Source organism: Uloborus diversus, chromosome 5, assembly GCF_026930045.1.
Source record: "Uloborus diversus isolate 005 chromosome 5, Udiv.v.3.1, whole genome shotgun sequence".
In the NCBI taxonomy this organism is placed as follows: Eukaryota; Metazoa; Arthropoda; class Arachnida; order Araneae; family Uloboridae; genus Uloborus; species Uloborus diversus.
Genome location: NC_072735.1, coordinates 160,239,465 through 160,267,428, shown reverse-complemented (window position 1 = coordinate 160,267,428; position 27,964 = coordinate 160,239,465). Strand labels below are relative to the sequence as shown.

General features: G+C 35.1%; 1 protein-coding gene across 1 annotated transcript in view; it reads left to right on the top strand.

Annotated features, from left to right (window-relative positions):
- Positions 1–27,964, top strand: part of LOC129222332 (uncharacterized) — a 94,157-nt gene that overhangs the window by 50,685 nt on the left and 15,508 nt on the right. The window contains exon 2 of the mRNA XM_054856827.1: positions 25,280–25,627. Within this exon, the coding sequence (XP_054712802.1) occupies positions 25,280–25,627 (348 nt within the window). The remainder of the gene's footprint in view (positions 1–25,279; positions 25,628–27,964) is intronic.

Here is a 27,964-nt window from a genome sequence, read left to right as displayed (position 1 = left end):
CGAGCAGATCATCGTGTTTTACCGTTTCAAGTCATCTTTCAGTCACTCCTTCGATACCTCGGTGATAATAACATTTTGCTATGATTCGTAATTATGTTCTTATGATTGTATCACAACAGTGGTATGATACAATCACAACAATCTCAAAAAACAATCGCATTAAGTGCTAATAGCAATGTTTAAGTGCTGTAGTTCAACAAAACTTCACATTTACCATGGCATATGTTTCGTGCTGTCTCGACTGCATTATGGCAAAGCTCGAATAACGAACTCTTTGTTTATAACGGATGGCCGAAAGTAAAGAAATTAATTGAAAACAAGAAATTAGCAAATGCATCCGTTGCATGTTTTATTTCTAGTTTTGAACAGCTCTTGTATTAATTTCTTTCTTAAGTTATTTAAACACCGAAAAATAATTTAAAAATACCGCGCATAACTTAAAAACTAATGAATCCCGCACAGAAAGATTCGCATTTCGCATTTTTCAGACGCACGAACACTGAGTTTTACTGAAATAATGAAACATACTTCCAGTGCAGTGCAACGAAAGTTTATGTCTCCAGGATTCTTAGCCAGAGAATATCCAACATTTTTCTTTTTTCACTCACCTAATGTTTGCCGGGAAAATAGCCTTCTAACGATCGTTGCTTCCATTTCCAGCTGGAAGAGAAGATCTTTTTTTTTGTTTTTTTTGTTTCCGCCTCTTTTTTTTTTTACAGTCTTGTGTACATTCATGTTTGCGTGCACTACGACAGTTTTCATTTTCGACTATTTTTGTTAGGTGAATGTTGGTGTAATAAGAGTTGGCCAACGCCTATATTCTCGGTAGAGCAAAAACTTTGGTAACACTCTTTTTTACTCCCTTATACAGGTGCGTGCACAGAAATTTTGGGGCCCGTCACAAATGACTTTTCTGGGCCCCTATCCATATTGTTTACCTCTACTTTTCACCTCTAGTTTTACAAATATTGGGCCCCTTTCAGGCTCGGGCCCGGGGCTAATATGTGTCCCCCCCCCCCCCCCCCCCGTGATCGCCCCCTGCCCTTATACGAAGCAAAGGAAGTATTGAATTCACGAAATATTTCCCACTCGAAAATTTTCTGCAGTGCATGAAAAGGTTTGTGAGGAATACCATGTGGTGGCCATGTCCAAGACCACCGTGAAGGAAGGGCGCGCCACTAGTCAATTTGGTCACCGAGCCTTCCTCCTCCAGAATAACTTATCAAACTTATACTACTCGGACTCTGAATACGATCCGAGACCCTAGTTTCCGACTAGGCTAACATGGCTTTTCGTTGGCCAAGGCCACCGTATAGATTTATGTCTTAAAATATGTCCTGTACACATGTGCCCCGTCCCATGCGGTGGCCACTCATACAGAGTGCTTGGTGTACATTAGGTAGTCACCAAGCTTCAGGAAATTACTGAACTCTGATCCGTTTATGAAGATAACTACTGAGGAGTTTTACGCATGTGTCAACAATTGTCACGCATCCTCTGACAAATTTTTTAAGCACAAAACTGTTCCGTTGTGTTCTTAAATACATTGCGCAACAATAAAAAACTAGAATTGAACTTATCTGTATGGATCTCTGATTATAAACCAGCAAGTTTCAATGAAAAATATGTAACTTAATTTTTTACATTTTTTGTGTTATGGCATAATCATCAATGTATGATCCAGTGACGGAATTAACAAGTCACAATTGATTGGGGCCCTATGGTTGAAGCCTTTGAGGGGGGCCCATAATCAAATTTCGAATGGTATTGATTAAAAAAATGGATTACATGGTTAAGATCCGTATTTTTATTCTAATAAGTGCAAAATTGTCTACGTTCAGGGAGGATTTTTTACGTATTTATTTTATTTATCGATTTATTTATTTATTTATTTATTTTTACCCGTTCACTACTCGTGTATATATGGAATACTAGTTCATTGCAAATATTTTCACTACTTGAACAGAAAATATTGTTCAGGTTTCAAGTACGGCAAATTCCCTAAAGCAAGAAAGATCTTTATTGAACCAATTCCTATGTGATTTAAGTTCCATGCTTTATTCTTAATGTAAAAGAAACATGCGCTATATTAAGTCATAATAACATCAACTCCTGTGCTCTACTTTATATTAAATAATTTGGACACTATAAATGAGGAACTTGATAATACAGCGAAACGAATTTTCCTATCCTCCACCTCCGTTTTTATGTACTCAGGTCCAAAGTTCACTAAGCATTTTTCTTTTTAATATAGTTTTTTTTTATAGCATCGCTGTAAAAACTGCCTTTTTTTCACAGACCTTTTCTTAATGACATCAGAAAAATATTATAACATGGGTCGGACTCGCTTATAGCGAGCGTTATTTGAACAAAATCTGAATTTGACGAGGAAATAAGAAATTCTTGATTTTGTTACAATGTAGAGTCTGTGGAAAAGTAACTCGCTTTTTCAACGAGCCATCCACGGTAATCAAGAAATATATTTTGGTGGTTTATAAAATTTTCTACATTCCGCACTCAACCGAATGAGAATTCTTCGGTAACAGAGCAAAGGAGGGGTTTTGGTGCTAAAACCACTCCCAAAAACTTTAGCACCCTACCCGCGGTGGCGCAGAGAAGGGGGGTGTAAAATCCGCCTCCCCCCCAGAGTTTTAACTAAATGCGCATTTTAATACAGTAATTTAAACATACAGGTATGAAAGGACTGTTCTAATCACGAAACTTCCTTTAAAAGGTATCTTTGACCCAAAAACTTACCCTAGAAAATATTTTTGATCGAACCCCCCCCCCCCCCAAAAGGAATTTTTAATAATTAAAAAAAACCTCCAGAAGGTTTTTCTTTCTGCGCTAGTGGCCCTACCGCATATCAAGAGGGGGGGAGTAGAAAATAATTCAACTTTTATTAGCGGAATAGATGTCAACAAAATATCTTACTGCTGACTGCGCAGGAAGCAAAGATAATCACAAAATACTTTCCAATTCTGAAATGTGATGAGGACTCCTATTGGTGTAAAAGAGCTAAAATGGTCTTTCGTTAAGTGCAAAAGGGTGTCAGAGTCACTCTTTGCTTCCAGCGTTTTTTAGAAATCTTCTTTTAGAGAGACATCGAGAGAAGAAGCCTACCACACTGGATATCAGGGCCCGATTTCGAAGTGTGGAGGCCCCTAATCAGGGTTCGAAAAGATGATCATATTTTCGAAAATATTCGATATTTTGATATATATCCGAATATTTTTTATATGTATGTATATATCCTATATTTTCGACCCGTGAAAGTTAGGGTATTTTGTAAAAATTTTACTGTGGGGGACCCCTTTATTGTGGAAGCCTCGGGGCAGTAGTCCCGCCTGCCCTCCCCTAAATCCGACCCTGCTGGATATCTATGGCTCCTTTCTAATTCTCATCGAAAGATCGAAACCGTTTATAAGCCTCACATCAGGATGGCGTCACATCAGGGATCAGAGAGGGTCACTAACTTCTATATTATAACGCATATAAATTCCCAGAACCGATACTTAAATAATATTTCGTTTGCTCTGTAACGGACGTATCTCATAAGATATTTTTCATAAATTCTTATCCGGGAATATTTATTCTCCATCCTTCGGTCGATTTGATACTTTGAATGCGGTGTATGCTTATTAAATAATTAGGTTTTAAAAAAACGTGAGTTATATACATCTGCACGTCAAAAAATGCATTTTCAAACCATTTTCCGCATCATAAACTGTTTTTAATCAATTTAAAAACGGGAGTTTGTGAGAAAACAATTTTACATTTGAGAAACCCCCATTTTAGTTATGTTTTACAAATCCCCTAAAATGTCTTTTATCTCAGCTACCTCTTTACGTTTTATGAATTAAATGGAAAGGCCCAGATTTGTTCGAACATACTAATGCTTTCCTTAATGCAAATAAACACGCTATTCCAAATCCATTATTGTTACAGACTATAAAAGCTTTTGTGCTCACCCTCTAGCTCAATTATGAGCGAGCGCTCCCAAGCGTTGCCAATAGAAAAGAAAGTTTGATGCAGAAATGATAATAAATGGAGGAGCATTTTTGTTTTCTATTCTTCTTAATAGAATCGACCAGCGCATGCCCAATTGAGCATGCAATTTGCTTAAATCAATTAGGAATAATTATGTTATCGGAGCAATTCACTACTTTTGTAAATATTATCATGCATGGTGGAAGGATATTTTTGTTTTAGATTTAGAACGTAACAATTTGCGAAAGTTACAGAGAATTAATTAATGAGTCATTGGTCAGTTCGCATATTTTCCTTCATTGAGATTTGTTGATTTCTTTACTAATAATAAAGCTGAAAGTCTCTCTGTCTGGATATCCGGAGGATGTCTGGATGTCTGAATCTCTGTGACGCGCATAGCGCCTAGACTGTTCGGCCGATTTTCATGAAATTTGGCACAAAGTTAGTTTGTAGAGTGGGGGTATGCACCTCGAAGCGATTTTTTGAAAATTCGATGTGGTTCTTTTTCTATTCCAATTTTAAGAACAAAATTTATCATAAGATGGACGAGTAAGTTGCGAAATTATCATAACGTGGAACCGTAACATGGGCACAAGCCAATTGGTGATATACGAAATTATCATAACGTGCAACTGTAACATGGGTACAAGCCAATTGGCGAGAAAATTCACCATACATTATTTGTAAATATAGAGGCGAACCAAAAGACCTTTTAATTTTTCTATTACGGGCAAAGCCGTGCGGGTACCACTACTTCTTAATAAAAGGAGCTAGGCAGTAAACAAATAAAATGAGAGAATATTATAGTTAAAGCAAACTTAATCTGACAGAGTCGTAAGGCTGTGATTCGGAAACGCGTGACCTTCACGATGCCACCAGGTTAGGTTTGCCCCAACTATAGTTGTTTTAGAATAATATTTAAACACGTTTCTTTACAAAGACATTTCAATATACAAAGATAACGGACAAGTTATTTTTTTCTTGCTAACATAGTTTTAATGGGGTTGTTTTCTTCAGTCAAAAGTAGTACTTTTTGTCACTGAAATTTATAGAATAAGTATTAAAAATAACATGGACCCAGAAAATACTTTCATTTTCCCAACAGTTATTTTTTAATTAACTTTTTAAAATGTCCGATTTTTCAAACAAGGCGTGGTCTTGATGACGTCACAAATGATGCTCTTTGGCGCATCTTTCTAGCGTTTCCACGTAATGCTAATCAAGAAGCGAATTAAAGTTGTGCTCTACGCTTGCTGTCAACCATATCGTTGCCAATAAACGTGAGTGAGGATGCGAATTAAATATTTTGCTCTGTGAATGGCAACACTGAATGGCATTTCATAATTTGTGATATCATCGGCAGAAGGGTAAACAATAAAAGCGCACCGATTTAAGTAATTTTTTAAAACTATTAAATTTAAACAAATTATTTAAAAAATGGTTAGATCCTATGTTTTAAAGCATGCTCTTTCAGAAAAAAATATTTTTAAAATTTTGGAAACGACCCCATATTATTTCACTTTTCTTTTGCGTAACTCTCTCTTTTTATCAGCTACGAAAATTGATAAATGGTGTTGTTTTGTACAACAAACAAAAGCTATTCCAAATGCATTTTCGTCTAAGGCAGGTGTTCTCAACCAGGGGGGAGAGGGAGAGGAATGTTAAAAAAACTGAACTTTAAAAAGGAAATATGTCTATAATTTGCTCAATTTTGGGTCACGTGTAAGTATTTTTGATATTATTAACTTTTTTTTTTTTTTTGAAGTGATAACTTCTTATGGAGGGTAAACCGATATAACGCACGTAACGGCGCAAATCTCGTCTGGCATTCCTTTCGTTCGCGCATACGACAGAAGCGCGCATGGTCGGGGAAATTTTATTTCTTTACCCCTTGGGTCAGCTTTAAGCGTTAGTGATAGTAGAAAAAGTAATGAAACTAACAGAAGATGGATGATCATCGCAACATAACGCAACCTCCTAACAAAAGTTGAGTTTAATAATACAATACAATTCCAATAACATTGTAAACAATATATATTCAAAAGAGCAATTTAATCTTTAATTTTATTTTTAAAACAAAAACATTTTTGCGATTAGTTATACTAAACATATCTGGCTTCATTTAGGGTTTTGAACTGTGATAAGGTGTACATATTTTAAACGAACTTCATCCCCGCAGACTCCGCAGCGAGGGGGTTGGGGGACGGCCGAGAAAACAAAAATAATAAATTAACATTTAATTTGTTCATCACAGACTAAACTCTAAAATGTTTCGTAAGTTTGAGTGTTTTTTCTGATAAACGAAAGATATTTAGAAACAACGCGTCATTTAATCTATTGTTTTTGCGCCGACATCAAAACTTATGCTTTAAAAGTAGTCTGAATGGTGATCAAAGCATAAAATTATTTTTCATTTAGATTAATTTCGAAGTCAGTAATTTTTTTTTTTTTTTAGATAACATACAATGCAAAAGCTTCGTTGCTTATTATAGCTACTATAAGCCAATTGTTACTTTCATAGGATTAAACAAGAAGTTCTGTCTAGAACTAGACGAGCCTACTTTCCCGTATACCCATACTACTTTCTAGTACCTGATCAATATTCTTAAAAATAGCTAAAATCGCAAATTTTTTCAAACATATTTTTAAAATACTTTAAGCTGATTTCTAGGAATAAAATATTCCTCACTTATCTAAAAAAATTAGATGCGTAAAAAAAAATAGCAGCAACTTTTAAACAAAGCAGCTAATACACTTTTGTCCATTAAAATTTTTTTAACAGCATTAATAGTAATAAAAATTAATAAGCTCATTAAAATAAATTCATCAATATCAAAAAAAAAAAAAAAAATCATTTCTTTTCCCCCTGTTGCCAAAATCAATTTTTTTAATGAATTAATGCGCTTACCAAAATAAATAAAAAACAATAAAATGTCAAGTTAAAGAAATAATTTTTCATTGTCAAAAAAAAAAAAAAAAATCGTCTGCCCATATCTTTATGTAGAAATATAAATGACTTCGAGTTTATTCACCGAAAACTGAACACCTAAATTAAAACTTTAGCGTAAAAATAAAAACAAGTCAAATCGACAATAATTATTTCACAGTCAAAACCACAGCTGCGGAGTTGGAGTCGGAGTCAATCTCATTTTGGGGTAAAGGAGTCGGAGTCGAATATCTAAGAATCGGAGTCAGTCATTTGTCCTCCGTGTATAAATTTTGCCAAAGCTACGAAGTCAGAGTCGAAGTCGGGGAGTCGGAGTCCGATTAATTGTCGGGCACAGGAGTCGGAGTCGGGGTCAAGATGCCCTTAAATTCTCGGAGTCGAAGTCTGGAGTTTGGCGTCAAGAACTATTTCCAAGAAAATTTGTTTGAAGTAAATTCGCCTTCAAGTACGGAATCTACATTGACTTTCAGTTTCCCCATAGGCGCTAATGTTAAGGGATTTGAACTGTTCAAAATTGAACGGAAAATTGTTCAAATGAAAAAGATATTTTATATACAAGTTTTTCATCAAAAGCTTTTTCCTACAAAGTTTGTTTGAAGCAAATTCGCCTCACACTTCGGCATTGCCTTGAATTTTCCCGTAGGCGCTAATGTTAAGTTTTTTTGAACTGTTTAAGATTGAACAAAAAATAGTTCAAATCAAAAAGTGAAATATGGGAATGAGGTGTCCTCGCCGAGATCTTTCAAACAAAAAAAAAAAAAAAAAAAATTGCTTGAATCGGACTATTCATTCAAAAGTTATTAGGGGGGGACAGACAGACAGACCGATAGACATTTTTCCCCATCTCTATACCCTACTTTCCAATTTTTAATTTTTCGATATTTATTTAATTATTTTATTTATTTTTGACTTTTTTTTGTTTTTTCGGGATATTTTTAAGATGCATTAAGCCTTCTTTCATGCTTTTTTCTTCTTTTTCTGTCTTTTACTGGGAAAAGTAGGCTAAAAAGATAATAATTTAATCCTATGAAAGTTATCACTTCTGCCGAGCGTCCAGTGACGCACTTTTTAGCCTTCTTCCCAGTAAAAGTCAGAAAAAGAAGAAAAAAGCATGAAAGAAGGCTTAATGCATCTTAAAAATATCCCGAAAAACAAAAAAAAAAAGTCAAAAATAAATAAAATAATTAAATAAATATCGAAAAATTAAAAATTGGAAAGTAGGGTATTGAGATGGGGAAAAAAGTCTGTCTGTCCCCCCCCCCTAATAACTTTTGAATGAATAGTCCGATTCGAACAAACTTTTTTTTGTTCGAAAGATCTCGGCAAGGACACCTCATTCCCATATTTCGCTTTTTGGTTTGAACTATTTTTTGTTCAATTTTGAACAGTTCAAAAAAACTTAACATTAGCTCCTACGGGGAAATTCAAGGCAATTCCAAACTGTGAGGCGAATTTGCTTCAAACAAACTTTGTAGGAAAAAGCTTTTGATGAAAAACTTGTATATAAAATATCTTTTTGATCTGAACAATTTTCGGTTCAATTTTGAACAGTTCAAATCCCTTAACATTAGGGCCTACGGGGAAACTGAAAGTCAATGTAGATTCCGTACTTGTAGGCGGATTTACTTCAAACAAATTTTGTTGGAAATAGCTCTTGACGCCGAACTCCAGACTCCGACTCCGAGAATTTAGGGGCACCTGAATTCGAATCCGACTCCTGTGCCCGACAATTAATCGGACTCCGACTCCCCGACTTCGACTATGACTTCCTAGCTTTGGCAAAAATTTATACACGGACAAATGACTGACTCCGATTCTTGGATATTCGACTCCGACTCCTTCATCCCAAAATTAGATTGACTCCGACTCCGACGCTATGGTTTTAACTGTGAAATAATTATTGTTGATGTGATTTGTTTTAATTTTAACGCTAAAGTTTTTATTTAGGTATTCAGTTTTCGGTGAATAAACTCGAAGTCATTTATGTTTCTACATAAAGATACGCGCAGACGATTTTTTTTTTTTTTTTTTGACAATGAAAAGTATTTCTTTACGTTGACATTTTATTGTTTTTATTTATCTTGATAAGTGCATTAATTAATTTAAAAAATTAATTTTGGCAACAGGGGAAAAAGAAACGATTTTTTTTTGATAGGGTGTATTTATTTTAATGAGCTTATTAATTTTTATTATTGTTTTTTCGTTTTGAAAGCTGTTGAACAATTTTTTTTAAATGGAAAAAAGTGTATTAGCTGCTTTGTTTAAAAGTTGCTGCTATTTTATTTGTTCGTTTTGTTTTTTTTTCTTTTTTTTACGCATCTAATTTTTTTAGATGAGTGAGGAATATTTTATTCCTAGAAAGTAGCTTAAAATATTGGAAAAATATGTTTGAAACAATTTGCGATTTTAGCTATTTTGAGAACATTGATCAGGTACTAGAAAGTAGTATGGGTATACGGGAAAGTAGGCTCGTCTAGTTCTAGACAGAACTTCTTGTTTTTAAAGTTTTCAGTACTGTTTTTAACCACATACCTTTGTAAACATCAATTTTGAATATTAGCATACAGGAAGTCAAATTTTCAACCAAATTTGGACTCCTGAGGTGTGTTTTGTCAGTTACAACATAATATGCAAGGACAAAGCAATGGTAGCCGTCGCATTGTAGCTGTGAGAGTAACTCATAATACATGCCAACTTAACTAAATTGAGGTTTTCTCGTACGCGCGTTATTTGATTTCAAATGCTTTAATAATAATATGCTCAAAATTAAGTTTTGTGTAGAAAAGTTAAATTTTGTGAACAAACTTGTATAATCAAATTCTGTTTCAAACTTGGATTTTCTTATTATACTACTTGAACATATATGGTACTGGGGGAGGCAAAAGGCGTGATCTCCCGTCAGTGTTAAAAGGGGGCGCAGCGTCTGAAAGGTTGAGAGCCACTGGAATAAGGTAAACTGCTAAAGTTAATGTGCTCCCCGAGCATTAGTCATGTCTCTCTGTCGAAATCATTAAATTTCTAGCAAGGATATTTACTATAACGTGGTCGAGTACAAAGAGTGTTGACCGTATAACTGATTATAAGAAATTCAGTGTATCCTGCCAAAATATGTATTTAACCAATCAATGGCAACCAATCACCATGCGTTTCGTTTCCCAGCCAACCTCACTCCCCTGGAAGCCGAAATATCCCGTTTTCTGGAGTCACAAAAGGGAACACTGGGTACTTAGAAAACTTTCCTGCGATGCGTTTTCAAAATCGAAAAATTTTTGCTTTCTTTTTCATTCATTTCAAATGTGTAAATATTGTTCAATATATTTAATCTAACAGTTTCTATCGCTTAGTTCTATTCATTTGTGTAACTTTATATTCATTTACATAGCTTGCTTAAAAATAGTTAAATATTCTTATTGACGTAACAATGACTTTAACACGAAGTAAAGAAAGAAAGTGGAGGAAATTCTTTGAAAGATTTTTCCCCCCCATGGGGGTAAGGTGGAATATGAAATATTTTTCCGGTGAAATGCTTTCTGCTTGGCTGCTGAAAATAGTTTTGATCAAATCAATGAGTAAATGAATAGACGATCGAGCAATAAACAAACAAAAACAAAATAATGTGTGAGAAAAAATAAATGAGTAAATAGAATAGTGAATGAATAAGAAAATAGGCGAATGACTGCATAAATAAGTGAATTATTAAAGAAAGGAATGCAAATGACTTATTCGCTAAATGAATTCATTGGTAAATAATTAAATGATTGATCAAGTAAATCAAATAAACCATTTCCCACTTTGCCCCATCCGCTTTGGCTCGCGTGTTCTTGGCTAATTGTACAAAGCTTTTAAAGTAAAAAAAGGCTATTTTTTAAAACAAATAAATAAATAAACTGAATGTTAATATCAGGAACGTTATCATTTTGTAATAACAAAAATAATTTTTGACTTACAACAAAATACAGCAAAACCCCTCCTAACGGACACCCCTCAAATGCGGACATCCCTCTTATGCGAACAATTTTTAATTCCCCCGATTCCAAGGGAAATAACATTATTAAACCCCTGTCCTGCGGACACCCTTCTTATTGCGGATAAAAACATTTGCCCGTTAGTATCCTCATTAGAGGGTTTTTACTGTATTACCATATGATACATCAGTTTTTGAATATTGCTTGTGTTATCATATCTACTTTTATCTTCAGAGATAACTTTTTCCTGACTGAAATAAAATACATGTGTTACTGCATTGTTTAAATATTAACAGATAGCTGCCGCTAAGAACAGATGTAATATTTAACCATTTCACCTTGCCCTGCAATTTAATTTTGCTACACATTCCCCTCATGTTGATCGCAATCAAGATAACAGAAGGGTAACTGTGCCGATTGCAAGGCAATAACGGTTTCTATGAGAATTCGGAAGGGACGAAGAACATTCCCCTCGATATCATATTTAAATTTAAAAAAAATAATTTAAATTTATCCCATTTAAATAAAAGAAAACACCATTAATATTGTTTTTTTTTCCCCATTACTTATGGGAGAAAAATTAATCCGTCTGAGTTCTGGGGGAGGTTTGAGTTTCAAAAATTCTCAGAAAATTTGGGTATAGTCACCAAAAAAATACAATAAAATATTAAAATGCACAAGAACATTTTTCAAAAATTTTGAAACACTACACCTCCTTTTTTTAATTTTAAAGTTGTGAGATTTTTTTTTTTTTTCATTTCTCATGAAATATACAATTTTCCATTTCTCAAATATTTCAAAGTAACTAATTCCGTTATGCTTCCATCCTACGCAAAGTGAAGAGCAGAAAACTCGTCATTTGGTGTATAACAGTGGCGGATCCAGACTATGGATTTGGGAGGGGAACTTTTTCTTCCGCAATTTATGTTTATGGGGGGGGGGGGGGTATATGATATTACTTATTTAAAAAATAACCATGAAAATTGAGCTATAAAACTTATCCTTTGCGTCGTAACGCTTGTTATAAAACGAATTGTGCATTACAAATTCTGCAAGTACAGTTCTCAAAAAATAATTTAAAAAACTGTTTTACTCATTGCTGTATCTGTATTGTTGTTTTTATATTTTAACCTTAAAATGTTCACCAACTGGTAGGGAGTCTAGGGGTTTCTCCCGGAAAAATTTTGAAATTGTAATCCTAAGAACAGTACTAGACGGTCTCTGATGAGCTTATACGGGGAGGAAAGTTTCGAAAGGGGGCTGGTCTTCGATGGAAATTTTTAGAAATTGAAGTTTTAAAAAGCGATAGTTGTTGACGGTACGGTAAGAAATGGTACTTTTTGGGGTTTACCCCGATATTTTTTTTTTTTTTTTATAGAATAGATCAAAATCGATCACCCCCTCCGCCCGATATTTCTAAATTGAAGTTCCAAAAACGCAGTTACAGACAAACTTTGATGATGTTACGAGCAGTGGAATTCTGGGGCTCTTCTAAAAAAATATTTCGCAACTGAAGTCTTAGAAAACGCTCTCCTCTCCCTCAGATTTTTCGAAATTGTAATTTTTTTCATTTTAAGATTTTCTATGAGAGCATTCGGGCCCTTGTCCGGAAATTTTCGTAATTGTCGTCTTAAAAACGTGACTGTAGACCATATTCGGTAACGTAAGAGGTTTGGCTATTTTTCAAATTTGAAGCTCCAAAAAAGCAATATTAAACGATTCTCGATGTTTTTAGAATGCGAGGTGTTAGGTAGTCCTCCTCTGAAAATTTTTCGAAATTGAAGTCCTGAAAACGAAATTTGAGGAGCTCTTGAAAGGTTTTGGCGGGGGAAAGGATACTTCCAAAGTGTAGCATTATGAAGACTTTCGTATTTTTAAACCGAATAGGAAAAAGGGGAGGGGGGAGGAAGGAGAATGAAAGAAATAGGTAGGTGCGGGATGTAATTAACTGATCAATAATCCGCCACGATTGAAAATTTTCAAGGTTCTTTTTAATAGAAATTTAGATTTTCGCGACATTTTCCCCCTCTTATTAAAATAGCTTCGTTTTCCTCAGGTACGTTCTATTCTTCTCTTTAATTATAATAAATGTTTTTAAAAAAATTCTAATCTGCCTTCTGGGATGGTACCCCCCCCCCCCCCCCCCTCTCTGGTTGTGCCAATAAATTGTGGAAGCTTTACATATAATGATACTCTACAACAAATAAATACAAAAGACAGTTTAAACAGGTTTGTACTCAAAAAGATTTATTTCAAAAGATTAGTACTGGAAACTAGATGAAAAATTTTCCTGCACTCTGTTTTGAAACTTTTTAGGTACACGTGGGATTTTTTGGGGGGAGGGGAACATTTCCCCAGTTCCCCTCCGTGGATCCGCTTCCGGTATCGTTTAATCGATTCAGGCCCGGACTGGCTCCTTCTGGGGTGGTCGTCTAGGTACTGGAAAGGGGCCCCCTGGTATGGGGGTTCTGGGGGCCCTTTCCCGCGAAAATGTGAGAAAGTTATTGTTTCAAAAATTGCTTTTTCTTTTTGAACATGTTAAATAATAAAACTAAAGTTAAATTTATGTATAAAAAAACACGTGTTTGAAGTTTTACTTGCCTTACCCTTTAGCAGAACGAAATTCCATGCCATTTTTACAAAATCTATTAAAGGTGCGTTATTTTATTTATCATTATTTCTAAATTGAACGTTTTTCCTTTTTTTTATTATATTTTTAAAACTTTATTTACCTTGTAAGAGGAGACTGTGTGGAGAAGGATTGCGATGCAAGGCCAGGGTTGGAAAGGTTTTTCCCACCACTGGTATTTGCCGTCCTGGGAAATACTATGTTTTTCCCGCACGAGAAAAAATAATTATTAAAAATATAAATTCAAAACTATTTTTTAAAATATCAAAATTGAGTTCTAAGTAAATAATAGCTTGATAGACAATACACAAATTACAAATCATAATCGTGTTTATATTCTTCGTCTTCTACTTTCACATTGGATCTTAGCATCATATAACAAAACGCTAATTTAGAGACTTTTTGCAAATTTTATTTAAATTTAACACAAATTATTTGATTGGGAAATTTTTGAAAATCATATATAAAATTCTGCATTTTTAGGCCTAATGGGAGGGGAGGGCCGGGGCTTAGTCTAAGAGGGAGCCCCTTATCCTCTCCGTGGGTGAGTCTCTGTTGGAAGGGGCTGAGATTTTTTTATCACACGCTATTTTGAGCTTAAAGCAATGCCTTAATGGTAGAAAAATAGTCATACCTTTTTTGCTTCATCTTGTCACTATTTTGTCCCAATGTATCTATCTTTTAATTTCCATAATAAAAAATATAGTTGGCTTGCACGCAAGTAAAATACAAACCTTCAAATATCTTACTATAATGCCGATTGCAGAAGACAAAACCCCATGTGGAATAGTTTTATTGCCAATATCCGGTTGGACCCTATCATAAAGATTTCCATGTGCATTCAATTTTCCTATTTATTTACTGGTTTAAAAGCAAAAGGAGATGTCGCCGCCATGAAACCATTGAGTCTTGAACGAGTCATGAAGTTTTCATTACTCCTATTTTTATTACACCTGCATGTCTCTTTTGTTCGAGATTTTTTCACACGGCCATCATCCATACGCAAATTCCACAGTTCTTGTCTTATCTCATCTTTTTGATTCTACAAGAACTTGCAGAAACGTGGAGAAACGCACTTTTACCGCCCTGGATCACAAAAGCTGACATGACTCTCCGAGGGGTCCTAATTTACTCCTGTCACCGGAGTAACTAAACCATACGTGGAACCCAATTGACAAAGCTGTGTATTACCGCCGGCACCCCCAGAGGCGTCGCGTCGGTAGTACACTTGGAGAAATAGGGAAGGAAAGAAAAGTAGTTGGTTAAAATTTTATTTGTTGGAATTTGCAAGAGATAACTTTTTTCAAATTTAGGATTACTCTCGAGACCTACGTACTCGCAGACTTCGTAATGCGAGGCGGGGGTACACCACTAAGGGGCCCACGGCCAGAGAAACCAAAGAATATTTTTAAAAATAAATCGAACACCTAAACACCTCCAGGATGTGATTACTGAATAGGCCAACTAGGCCGTAGCTTAGGACCTCCGATATTTATGTGTTGAGTTTTGCCCTCAAATGGCTGAAACTACTTTAGTTTGTGGCTAAAATTGTTTTAGCCAATGGATAGAGTTTGAATATAGGGCCCCCCAAAAAAATTTTGGCCTACGACCCCTCGATATCTTAGTCGGACCCCTAATACCTTTGCTAAAATTTTAAAAGTTGAAAATATGTTTTAGCAAATATTTGAATAAAAAAACGAAACTCAACACATATTAACCCAGGAGCAGCTAAACTGTGCAACTGCGATTTTTAAACACATTTTTAAATAGACAATATATATATATATATATATATATATATATATATATATATATATATATATAAAATCTCGTGTCACGATGTTTGTTCGGGGTAAACTCCGAAACTACTGATCCGATTTTTATTAAATTTCATACGTATCTGTAATTTTGTCCAACTTAAAAGATAGGATGGTTTTTATAACTTTTTATTGCAAATAAAATGTTTATTATACATTAATAATGAGCATTGATTGTTTGGTTCTGTAAATTCTTACTAGATGGCGCTGTAAGTTGATTCATCCTCAAAAATTTTATTCTTAAGTTAATTAAAATTAACAAATAATACTATGTTACGGATATTGATGGTTATCAACAATATCGCCGTAGAAAGGAAGAGTATAGAGGCCACACTTTTCAATGTAAATGTAAAATTCTACAAATCAATTTGAAATTGATAAGTAGCGGGTAATTAAATACTCACCACTGCTTTTAAAAATGTATGAGGCTCATATAAATGTCGAGTTTTGCAATTCCGTGAAATCCATAAAATAATTCGTCAAATTCGTTGTTAATGGTCCTTATTAGGTAACATTTGAAGTATGGAAAAAATTGCCGAAAAAAACGCGATGAGTGGGCATAAAAACAGCAACGAAGCTATTTGGCTTCCCCATATACGAACGAGACCCTTCTGTACAGCATCTTGCAGTACACGGAGAGTGCTTAAACCACCAAAAACGACCCTGATTTTTTTTTTTTTTTAATTGTCAAAAACCTAATGTGTTTGGCCCAATTCTCAGAAATAAAGTTATTTACTAATGATCCACGCTATTTTGCATGCACTGTAAACAAATCCGAAATATCACTGATTATTTTCGTGGAAAATGGTGTGATTTCACAGGTCCTCAACAATTTTAGTTGGAAATCAAGTATCTTCCTGAAAAAGGTTCCTTAATTGCTACAAACGTCATGAATGCAGTTATGAAAGATATTTTTAATTCCCAGTTTAAAGATTAACTGAGCGTATTTATTAAGTGTATCGGCTTCAGTTCGATTGCGTTCAGTCTACATCGACGAAACTCTCAAAGATAGTGAATGAGTTTCTGGTATCCGTAGCTGAGCAGGAATTGCAGATGAATTACCTTTCGCCATGCTTGCAGCGTTAGTGTTGGAGCTTTCGAGGAAAAGTAGAGAGGTGTGCTTTCTATTCAACTTACCTAATCTTTTTCTGAAGGTCGAGCGACACGACTGCCTTTTAGCCTGAGATAGTACTCAATTCTTCAAAGACTCCAGGATAATTTCCGTATGGTAAGTGAATTTTAGTGATGAACTGACTTCATTACCGTCGTCGTGGTCCGTACAGATTGATACAACTCCCAATGGGAGGAAGGGAGTCACTCGATTCCGTAACTTTCCAAGAGTAACAATCAAGTAGAATTCTTTGTGCGTGCTTGAAAGTCCTTCTTAGCAGTGACTATGGTTGCGATAATGCTTTTGGTACTTTCTTGGTGAGTCGAAAAATGGGCCAAGCTATTATTTTTAATCTTTCTTCGGTTCTCTCTAAAGGTTTCAGAGAAATGATTGTCTCGAATCGGAGAGGTTTCGGAATTCTTCAGAAATACTTCAGGATAATTTTAGGAAGGTTCCTGACTTATGACTTCTGGCAATGAAGCTGTCTTAGCTACAATTATTGTGAATAATGAGCCATTACGGACAGCTGAAGAAAAAATCATAATCAGATTATGCTGACCGTTGATGCTGAACAAGTCTATACAGCTGTCGATAAAACAAAGCCGTAAACATTCCAACTGAGTTTTTAAATTCTTTGGATATACCAGGAATACTTCTAGACGATTTTCGGTTGAAAATTCGTTCACCAATTATTCTTTTTCAGTTTAAACCCACCTAGATTATGCAACGGTACACGTTTCTTCATCAAAATTTCAACAATTTTGACGGAAAAAGTTTAAAGGAGAAATTTTTGTGTTGCCACGTCAGAGATTAATAGCGTCATAATTTTCAAACACATTTGAAAGGCTTCAATTTCCTATTTTTTTAGCTTTTGAAAAGACCATAAATAGATCTCAAGACCAAACAATGTCTACTTTCAGTTTGGACTTGAAACATACAGGTTTCTCTCATGAGCAACTACAGGGTGTCCCGAAAAAGACTGACTGTTTTCAAAAATTCATAACAATAAAATGATTAATGATAAAAAATAATTTTTGCAGAAAATTCATGTGGTGGGCCGTAATTTTCGTCCCCCAAAGTTCCAGAATTTAGTTCTAGAATTTTTCAATAGATGGCGCAGCAGATGTAAGACTGTAAAACAAATAAAGAGAAAAAAATACAAGATAGTTTTTCGAAAAATGTTTTTAATAAATAAAATTTCGCAACAATATTTTCAAAATGCCTGCCGCCGGCTGCAACCCCATGTCGCAATTGGAGGAAAAATCGGTGAATTCCAATAATTATTTTTTGACTCACTATCTGCAGCGCCATCTATTGAAAAACTTTTAAACTAAACTTTGGAGCTCTGGTGGACGAAACTTACCACCTACCGCATGAATTTTCTGCAAAAAATATTTATTTATCATTAACCATTTTCCCGTTATGAATTTTAGAAAACAGTCAGTCTTTTTCAGGGCACCCGGTAACTATCGCCTACTTACGAGTGGGATAGTTATCATACCTATTCATGTTTGCAAAAGACAGGTTAAGCAAGAATACCGTGCGCAACTTAGTGCTCAGGAAATGTTTAGTTTTCAAATAATAGGAACAATGGATCGAAGTCAATGTCATCTACCTCATTTATAAAATGTAATTCTTATATGTTTTTAATTTAATTAAAGTATTTTGTAAAAAAGTTATTGATTACAATCTATAGATAAATTGAGATAAATAAAATTTGGTGTACATTCTAAAAGTGTATGTTGGTTCATCTTGAATTTTTTACGTTCTGATATATTACAATCAGTTTAGATATTTACTATCACCTTCAAGTTATTTTGCTTTTGTTTTAGGCCGAAGTCATACTTGCAAAATTTACTAAGCGTAAACATACCCATTTAACCATTGAAAATTTAGTTAGTACTTACTAAATTCAATAATTACTTAATTCAGCCTAACACGTACATTATCAATCTCATTTGTTTTGAAATTGGCTAGACTATTTTAAGCTTTACTAAAAATATTAGTTAGATTCTAAAAAAATATTGAGTAAAGGAATATTTTAATCCAACTACTTCGCCACAGCAACGCGGGGCTGGGTCAGCTAGTATATATATATATATATATATATATATATATATATATATATATATATACGGAGCATGAAAAATCCGCAAAATTTTAAAATCTCTCTTCAGGGGTGCCCATCCATCTAGGGGGGGGGGGGTCATGGCGCAGACTGCGCCATTAAAAGTTTTAGGGGGGTTGTTTTGAGGGGTGTTTTTCACTTTCTGGGGAGGGGGACTTTTGCTTTGGGGGGGGGGGTTCTTCGTGATATTTAAGGAGGTGCACCCTTGCTCTTAGGGGGGTTGGACACCCCTGAATCTCTTAATGATAGTCTCATCAGTTCTAAAAGTGTGAAAACAAAAATTTAACTTGATCAAACGATTGATGTTAATGTTTTGTATCTCAACTTATATAAAAGGCACACAACACCTCTAAACATCCTGGTTAATAGAGGAATAAAATGAAATTCAAAAAAAGGATTCAAAGCATTCAAAAAATTACCGAAAATGCCGTGAAAACTGGTCGAAGTATTTTCATGAAAAAATGCTTTGACCGGTTCAGGTAAACAAAAAATTCCGTGAATTTTGGTTCATCACAGAAAAGAACATTAAATACCATCAACATCAACATAAATGAGATAAAATTAATTAATAAGACAAAAACGAATTCAAAGAAAATTTCAAACAGACAACAGAAAATAAAATATTTGAAAGAAAACCCTCGAATCGAAAAAAACATGTCTGAAACTTAAAAGAAATACAGAACGAAAGCTAATTCATTTACCAAATCAGTATGAATTCCATACAATGTGAATACTTTTTTCAAGAACAAGACTTACAGAGAACAGTTATTATTAGAATACTGTTAAGTCCAGAGAAACTCTTGCTTACTTGCTTATATAACTTAAAATTGAAATGGGCATCCAAAAAATCAGGATTTAAAGTCCCAACAAGTCAAAACCTTAAAATAATAATAAACTTGTAAAAATATTTAAAGAAATTAATTCAAAATTTAGGTAGAAATATTGAAGCATACAAAAACAACCACTCTTTTACTTTTTTTGAGCGGGGGGGGGGAGGCAATCCAGTGGGTGGTTAGGGGCCCTGATGATTTTTTACAGGGAGGCCGAACATTTCTGTTGGGGACCCGTAGGCGATTTCTAAGTTGCCTATTTGGTAATCCGGCCCTGTTTACGGGACAAATTCAGAGAATTTAAAGCTCTAGGGGCTCCTAACCTAAAATTAATGTTTAACCCGAGGCCCTACCAGGCTTTAATTAGACCCAGTGTGCTATTTGTATAAAACTAGAAAGAGTGATCAAAAGCATCCCGGACAGGACCTGATTAAGATATAGGACGGTTCTAAGCAAAGATTTTTTGGAGCCACTACGCAGTCAAATCTTACTTTTAGTCATTTGCTAAAACAACTTTAGCCATTGGATGCCCCTAAAAAGCAAGGGCCCTAGACCACAGCCTAGTTGGTCCATTCAGTAATCAGGCCCTGATCCTGGCAAAGCGTATAAGGAAACAGATTTAAATAGTTACAAGAAAATCAAAGAATTGTAAAATCATTTTTTGCTACAAATTTTTTTCGCTTCATTTGGGGGCCCTCGGCGATCGCCGACTAGCCGACCTGGCCAGTCCGGGCCTGAATCGATTTTCCTGGAGGCTTTCGTCAAGTTCTAATAACAGAACAAATTTCCTGTACTTTGTTTTCTAAATAGTCTTAGGATCATTTGGTATTTTTTTTTGAGGGAAAAGGGGAACATTCCCCAGTTCCCCTCCTGGGATCCGCTTTTGAAATTCTCTCTTCACTTTTCCTTGTGCCTTTCTTCAAGTTCAAGTTCCAAAAAACAGAAGAATTTTGCTGTACTCTGTTGTGAAAATTTTTAGGTACACATGAGATTTGGGGGGGGGGGTAAGGGGGACATTCCTCCAGTTTCCTTCCGTGGACCCGCTTCTGCTATTTTCTAATCGCTTTTCCTGGAGTTTCTTCAAGTTCCATAAAACAGAAGAAATTTCCTTCACTCTGTTGTGAAATTTTTTAGGTATCTCTGAGATTTCAAGGGGGGGGGGAGCATTCCCTCTGTTCCCCTCCATGGATCCGCTTCTGCTGTTGTCTAATTGATTTTCTTGGTTCCTTAGTTCACGTTCTAAAAAACGAAAAACATTTCTTGTACTCTGTTTTCTGATCAGTTTTAGGGACTCTTGGGATGTTTTTTTTTTTGAGGGAGGGGGGAGAACTTCCCGCAGTTATCCCCTGTTTGGATCCGCTTTTACAGTTCTCTCCTCGCTTTTCCTGGTGCCTTTCTTCAAGTTCAAGTTTTAAAAAACGGGGGAATTTTCCTGTATTCTGTTCTGAAAAATTTTAGGTATACTTGGGATTTTGGAGGGGGAACGTTCCCCCAGTTCCCCTCCCGTGGATCCGCGCCTGGTGTATAAGGGATCAGAAGAACGAAGAGTGAGAAATGAATTACATTACCTTGAGAAAATTAAAGCATTAGTTAACATATGTGGTTTTGTTCTCAATAAATATTAAACTTTCACTGTACATATATTTAATTGCAATCGCATGCAAAAAAAATGTAATCGAAGAGTTTGCCGAAACACATGCAAAATTTGTTTTAAAACCTTTTAAGAGAAACAGCTATTTTATAATTTCAAAATTATTACGAATTTATCATCTGTGTGAAAATATTAATCAATTAATTAATTTATATATTTATTTTTTGGTTTTCTAAATACTGCTCACACGTTTTCTTTTTAAGAAAATACTCTATTTCAATGCTCATATTTTATATAATCATTCTGTTTTCGTTTCTCGCAAATTCATTATACTTATGATTTTTCTCAATAGATGGCAGAACTGTTTACTTCGGAAAGTTTTAGAAGTACTCAAGTAAAACTCAAAAACGAAATGAAAATGCTTCATCAAAAAGAAAAAACTGGAAAAAAAAAAGTACATAAGGGGTTTAAGGAATCTTTAAACCCCCCCCCCCGTAGGACCCCCAGATTACGGCCTGTTTAATAATTCTCGTTTGGAATTCAGAGTTCAGAGAGAAAGAGGGTGTACGAAATCAATTCCTTTTTTAATCCTTTCGAGGCGAGTCATTAATTTTTTTAGAAATATAAAGAAAAAACACTATAAGAAGGTTTATTTGATCACCAAGACATAGATTTTTCAGTCGTAAAAAAATTTTTTAAGGCTATTATTCCCTGCCTTTACGACTAGAGTTTTTTCCCCAACAAAGAAAAATATTTTTCTTTTAAAATAACCAAGGCACGGAAATAGTTTGTACAGTGAGTGTAAAAGTTGATCTCAAACAAAAAGCAGCAATAATTTCTTTCGCGCTATATTAATGAAAACCAAAAAAAAAAACTATTTTTACTGCTTTAATGCACGTTAATCTTTCTTTACAAATATTTCTAACATTTAAAAGAAAAGTGTATTAGTTAAAAATAAAATAAATAAATAAATAAAAAATAAACTTTTCTTGATTTCTTGGTCCCAAGGGTGTGGTGTCCTTGCCCTGCGGAGCTAGCTATCTGCTCACTATGCGGTACAGTGCAAAAAATATTAAAAATTGTTCAAGTTTTTATAACATATGTTTTTATGCCAATGGTGTTCCCCCCTTAAATATCGCTATGCCTTCAAGAGAAAGAGCCCCCCAAAATGAGAGAAATACCTCTAAAAACACCCCCCCCCCCCTAAAAATTTCAATTCCGTACTCTGCGCTATGATGGGATATTGATATACGTTACATAATTAGGGGTACCCCCCTCTCTTAGATGGGTACCCCTAATTATGTAACGTATATCAAGTTGCATACTGTTAAATAATATTTATAAACTAACCAGGAAGGAATTTAATAAAAATGCTAACTGTATTACCTAGCACAATAACTACAAGGTGTCTCCATAGTGGCAACTCAACTACTCAATATTCTTCTGTTCATAGCTTCCTCATAAGAAATGAGTTGATGCTTTAGAGTTACAAACTATTGAACGGTTCTTCAGGTGCTGATTTTCCGTACGAATTCAGACATTAAAAAGGAGAACAATGAAAAATCATGAATTGTAGTAAATTCTGAAATTTTGATAATAAAAATAATAAAAAGAGCTCTGTATAGTGGCATTAACAATGAAGTTAACTTATAGTGAACGTACATTTTCTCCGTTTTGATTTTATTATTTTTTCCTCAATGAGAGGGGTTTAACCCCAAAAACCCTCCCCTTGGGCACGGCCTTGCAACAAACATTATAAACATTCTTAAAACACAGAAATAAACCCACTGCACATCACATATATTTAAAATAAAATACTGAGAAAGAGAAGAGTCATGGGAAGAGATGTTCCGTGTTTTTCGTCAGAATAGTCTTAGCCTTAAAAGTTGCATGATCCTCGTATAAATAATAGCCAATGATGGAGTAACCCGCGAGTTTCAACAATGAAACTCGCGCCACGGCATGATAATATGATAATATGTTTTGGTAATGTTTAAGATGCAGGGAATGGCTTTATCGTGACAAGACTGAACTCGATTCGGTAACTTAGTTGAACCGATTATTGCAGAAAGGGCATTAGTCACTTTTTTTTTTTTTTCAAAATTGAGTTAGCTGTGGTTTCCCTATATTTGTATGTGAAGACATCGACTTGTGTAGTAAGGAAGTCAATCCTTGTACAACAAAGCACTTTATTTAGAGGTCACATTTTTCATTTAGTGCAGAAAGGGCATAAGTCTCGGACTTATGCCCTTTCTACACTAAACGCGAAGGAAGAAATAGTAAGACGCAATGGCAAGATCCTAGAAGAACTAGATTTTTCGACGTAATGAAGTAAAAACAAATAACTCCTTTGATGTAACATAATTTCGGTAATGGTATGTTCGTCCGTTGGGGAGGCGGATTCGAAATCACGGAATCGAAATGAAATTCGCTAATTTCTCAGGGGTTTTATTATTATCATTCTAGGAACTGAGAAAAAACTGCATGCTTTCAGTGAGATATACGCTGGTCAAAATAAGAACAACACTGCAGGAGACTTTTTCTAAAAATAACACTGAAGAAATTTAACAAGATTGCTGATGACTTTCCTGTGAGAGGACGTTTGTTTGTCCTTTGCAACCGCGATTTTGGGACGGTGAAACGAATGTTAAACAGATATGACAAATTATTACCATGTGAAATCCAATCTCTTACAAGTGAAATTTTGAAATTACATCAATATTTACCGTCACATCTGTTGGAAAAATGAAATCTGTAACTGCTAAAACAGGTGCCCTTCCTTTTTTAAGTGGACTTATCTCCCAAATTGAGATCTTGGAAAAAGATTCTATTGGACGACAAGTGTTTTCAATTATCAACATTCATGATGTTTAAATATTCGACAGAACATCAAAGGAACGGTTTCAGACTAGCTATTTTATAGACGGTTTTCAAGAGAATATTGCAAAGTAATGCTTGTCGGCTGAATTACCTTTGCTAATATTGAGTGTAAAGGAAAAATTTTCATGTTGTTGGAAGAAATAACAAATATCAAGATGATTATTCAGCGCAATTTTGAACATAGTCATACTAATATGCACATCGAACTTGATACACAAAACTAGACGAGAAGGATAGAAAAAACGATTTCCATGGAGAATGTATTTGATGAATATGAATATAGTTTTATACACATGCAAAAATTTTGCTTTTTATCTTAGTTTGTTATTGTATTTTTTAAAAGTAATTTTTACATCAGACATTTTTATTTCACTAAAACAAGACTAGAGAAAGAGGAAAACACAGGATGTATTTTCTTAAGACAATGAATTTATGAATACGGACTTCAATAATTATGTTTGTCACTTAGTCATATTATTTTTTATTATCATAAATCAGTTTGAAACCAATCTGTTTCGTTTGATTTCCATTTTCAGCACTCTAAACTAGTCTTTCAGGATAATTAATGCAGAAAGGGCATAGGTCCAAATTAAAAAGAAACTTTTAATTAATTTCAGTGACGAAATGAAACGTAATTTAAGGTGAGGTAATAAGCCTACTTGTGCCTAGATTAGACAAAAAAAATCGTAGAATTTAGATCATTTCTGAGGAATGAAGAAACGAAAGAACGGTCAACAATGAACGCTACCTACTGGAGTTTAGGGTTAATCTACTGGAGTTAGGGTTACAATTTCAACTATCAAAATATCACCAAACAGGCAATGGCTTCGTTCAAATCTTTTTCTAATAATAAAGCTGAATGTCCCTCTGTCTGTCCGGATGTCTGTCAGGATCTCTGTGACGCGCATAGCGCCTAGACCGTACGGCCGATTTTCATGAAATTTGGCACAAAGTTAGTTTGTAGCGTGGGGGCGTGCACCTCGAAGTGATTTTTCAAAAATTCGATGTGGTTCTTTCTCTATTCGAATTTTAAGAACAAAATTTTCATAAGATGAACGAGTAAATTACGAAATTATCATAACGTGGAACCCTAACATGGGCACAAGCCAATTGGCGAGACACGAAATTATCATAACGTGGAACCGTAACATGGGTACAAGTCAATTGGCGAGAAAATTCATCATACATTATTTGTAAATATACAGGCGAACCAAAAGACCTTTCAAATTTTCTATTACGGGCAAAGCTGTGCGGGTACCACTAGTGTAGAATAAGAGAAGCAATTTTCACCCGTCATACCTTGACGGGCGATTTCCTAGTTAAAATTATTTTTCTCTGAATATAAGGATTAGTTTGCCACAATTCAAACCCAATATTTTGTTCCTTTCCAGAGGCACTGTCCGTTGCGGTCACAGAAGTTCGGCTGGCATCCAGCGATATACGTCCATACGTCCTCCAGGGTGAACCGGCCACACTGACGTGCCACTACATCGTCGAACGCTCTGAAGAAGTGACAGAGGTTGAATGGGAAAAGGACGGCATCCTGGTCTATCTGTGGACCATCGACAACCCTCCGGAAGCGAAAGATGTACTGGAAGGGAAAGTGGACACGAGTGTGCAGTCCCCCAGCACCCTTGTCATCAAGAATGCTCACATGGACATGCAAGGGACGTACACGTGCAGGGTGCGGACGAACGGGAAGACTGCGCAGAACGATATGTTCCTCATGGTCATTGTAGGTGAGATGTAAGCAAACTGCTGATCCTTCTTTCTTTCGGCGAGTCAAACATCGAAATGAATCACTGTTAAACGATAAAAGTGGTACACTTTTTTTAGTGAGGGTCCGTTAAGCAGTTGCTGATTTATTATCAAATCTTTTCGAGCTTCAGAATAAAACTCGGATATTTTTATCCCATTATCTTACTTTGACAGGAACTGAGTGAAACCGGTCTTAAGAATTAACCTACAACACATACTATGATGCACTCTTATAATTTGTCCTGAAATTTCACGGAAAAATGTTACAGGCATCCATATTTGCCAGCAGGGTTGCCAGGTGAAAATTTACGAAAATAGCCAAACCACTTCCTGAAATTAGCCAAAAATAGCCCTAGGCCGGGAAACCGCTCTCACTTCAAAATATACTGAAAGACTTCAATTGCAACCGTACTTAAATACTTTTTAGACCTTTGCTGTGCAAAGATATGCAAGAGTTTTCTGATTATGCATTCAAATGCTTTAATGTTTTTCTGAACCTAATGATTAAATAATTGCTTTAATACTCTTCTTAAATCTTTTGATCGATTAATATTACATTCTGTGCCTGATTAGTGCACAGAGATAGCATTTGCAATAAGACAATGAAAGGACAATTAATAAATAAATAAAAATAAAATATCAAACATAGTTATTTTTTCAGAAACATTTTTATTAATCATTTATCCTAAGAAATCTTGACATAATGGAGGTAATTTAGAGCTTCAAATTCGTCCTTCTAGATAGTTTTAATGTTTGGTACTCACAACGCCTGAACCACCTAAAGCCCTGGTTTCCTAGAAGCGAATCGCCGATCTTCGACGTTGCTCCTCGCCATGATGCTGAACTCAAAGTCAAGTGGATTCCGGGGTGGCCATTCACGACGTCGATTTTGCTCGGGCGCGCATGCTCAGAAGAATCAAGTTTTCGCCTCGGCGAGGAGCGACGCCGACAATCGACGTGTTCGCTCCTAGGAAACCAAGGCTTAACTTGTAAATAATTGAACCCAACTCCATGTGCCTCGAGCCGAATAAAGAGGTTAAATTACTTTCATTTATAAAACTACTCAAAGAAATTCATACTTCAGTTCACCCACAAACGCACATGGAAATTTCACTGGCGGAAATTCTGCCGAGATATTTTCGTTATTTGATTATTATCCGTTTCTTTTATCTGATGTCAATTGAAGAAGCTTCCGCCTACGTTTCTCCACGTTTTGTGGGAGGAAACATTCATCATTTGAAGAAAATATCCTTTATTTCTCTGCGTTTTAACAAAACGCTTCGTTGTACGAGGTTTTTTCCCTGGTAATTGAAGAAACTTTTAGTATGTTTCTGCTGCAGAGAGAGATTTTGGTTTAGTGTAGCAAGCGACCAGCCACTCTGGTCATCTATTTGCTCAATAGACGACGCCACTGAAAACAATTGCTCAATACGTGTGGTTGAAGTAGCGTCATCTATTAGTTCTACGACATTTTCAGAAAAGACACCATATTTAACGTCGAAATGCAACGGAAAGTCTTTCGTTGTTTAAGGCTTTTGCGACACCACGCGTGCTCTGGTTAATACAGCATTCTAATAACTGGTAGTTAAGAAATATGTTTACTTTGTGTTTCTACTGTAAACAAAGAAAAAAATCAATATTTTTTTTACACAGAGAGACATCAAAAATTAAAAGGAGAAAGATTGATTGGAATTTTTTTCCCTCTTCATCACGCAGCAGTTCTTCGAAAACTTCAAAACTTTCACATAACATAATTCAGTGTTACGATTATATAGTTCGGTTATGTTTAAATAAAAGTGCTTTTTAGAAAATTTCAAATTTCTTTTGAAATTTTAGGAGCTTGTCTATTTAAATCAGCGCCCCTTAGTAAGAAGTACTTAGGTATTTTATACAGAGAATTACCAAAAATTTCTACTGAGAGAACTTGAATGGTGAACGTGAATTCTTCTGACTTACGAGAAGAATTCACGTTCACGTAAAAAATAACGTTCTCAATAGGAACGGAAATTATTTGTAAAAATTAGAGGAATGATGCAGTTTATACAGATGAGTTCTTCTACGAGTGTTGTGACTCCAAATAGGACTTAATCTGAACCAAAATTTTAATACTGTGTGATCTTTTACCCGTGTGACTGATACACGAATTGACATCACACAGCCGAAAATTATTGAGTAAGTTGAAAAAGTAAAACGCCTTGACGAATTTAAATTTATTTATTTAACAATCATGACGGTTTTTGTTACAGTGAATTTTTCCTATGTTGTTTTCGACCAGTCACATGTACGAAATCTCAGCCGATTCACCAATCGGATATCAA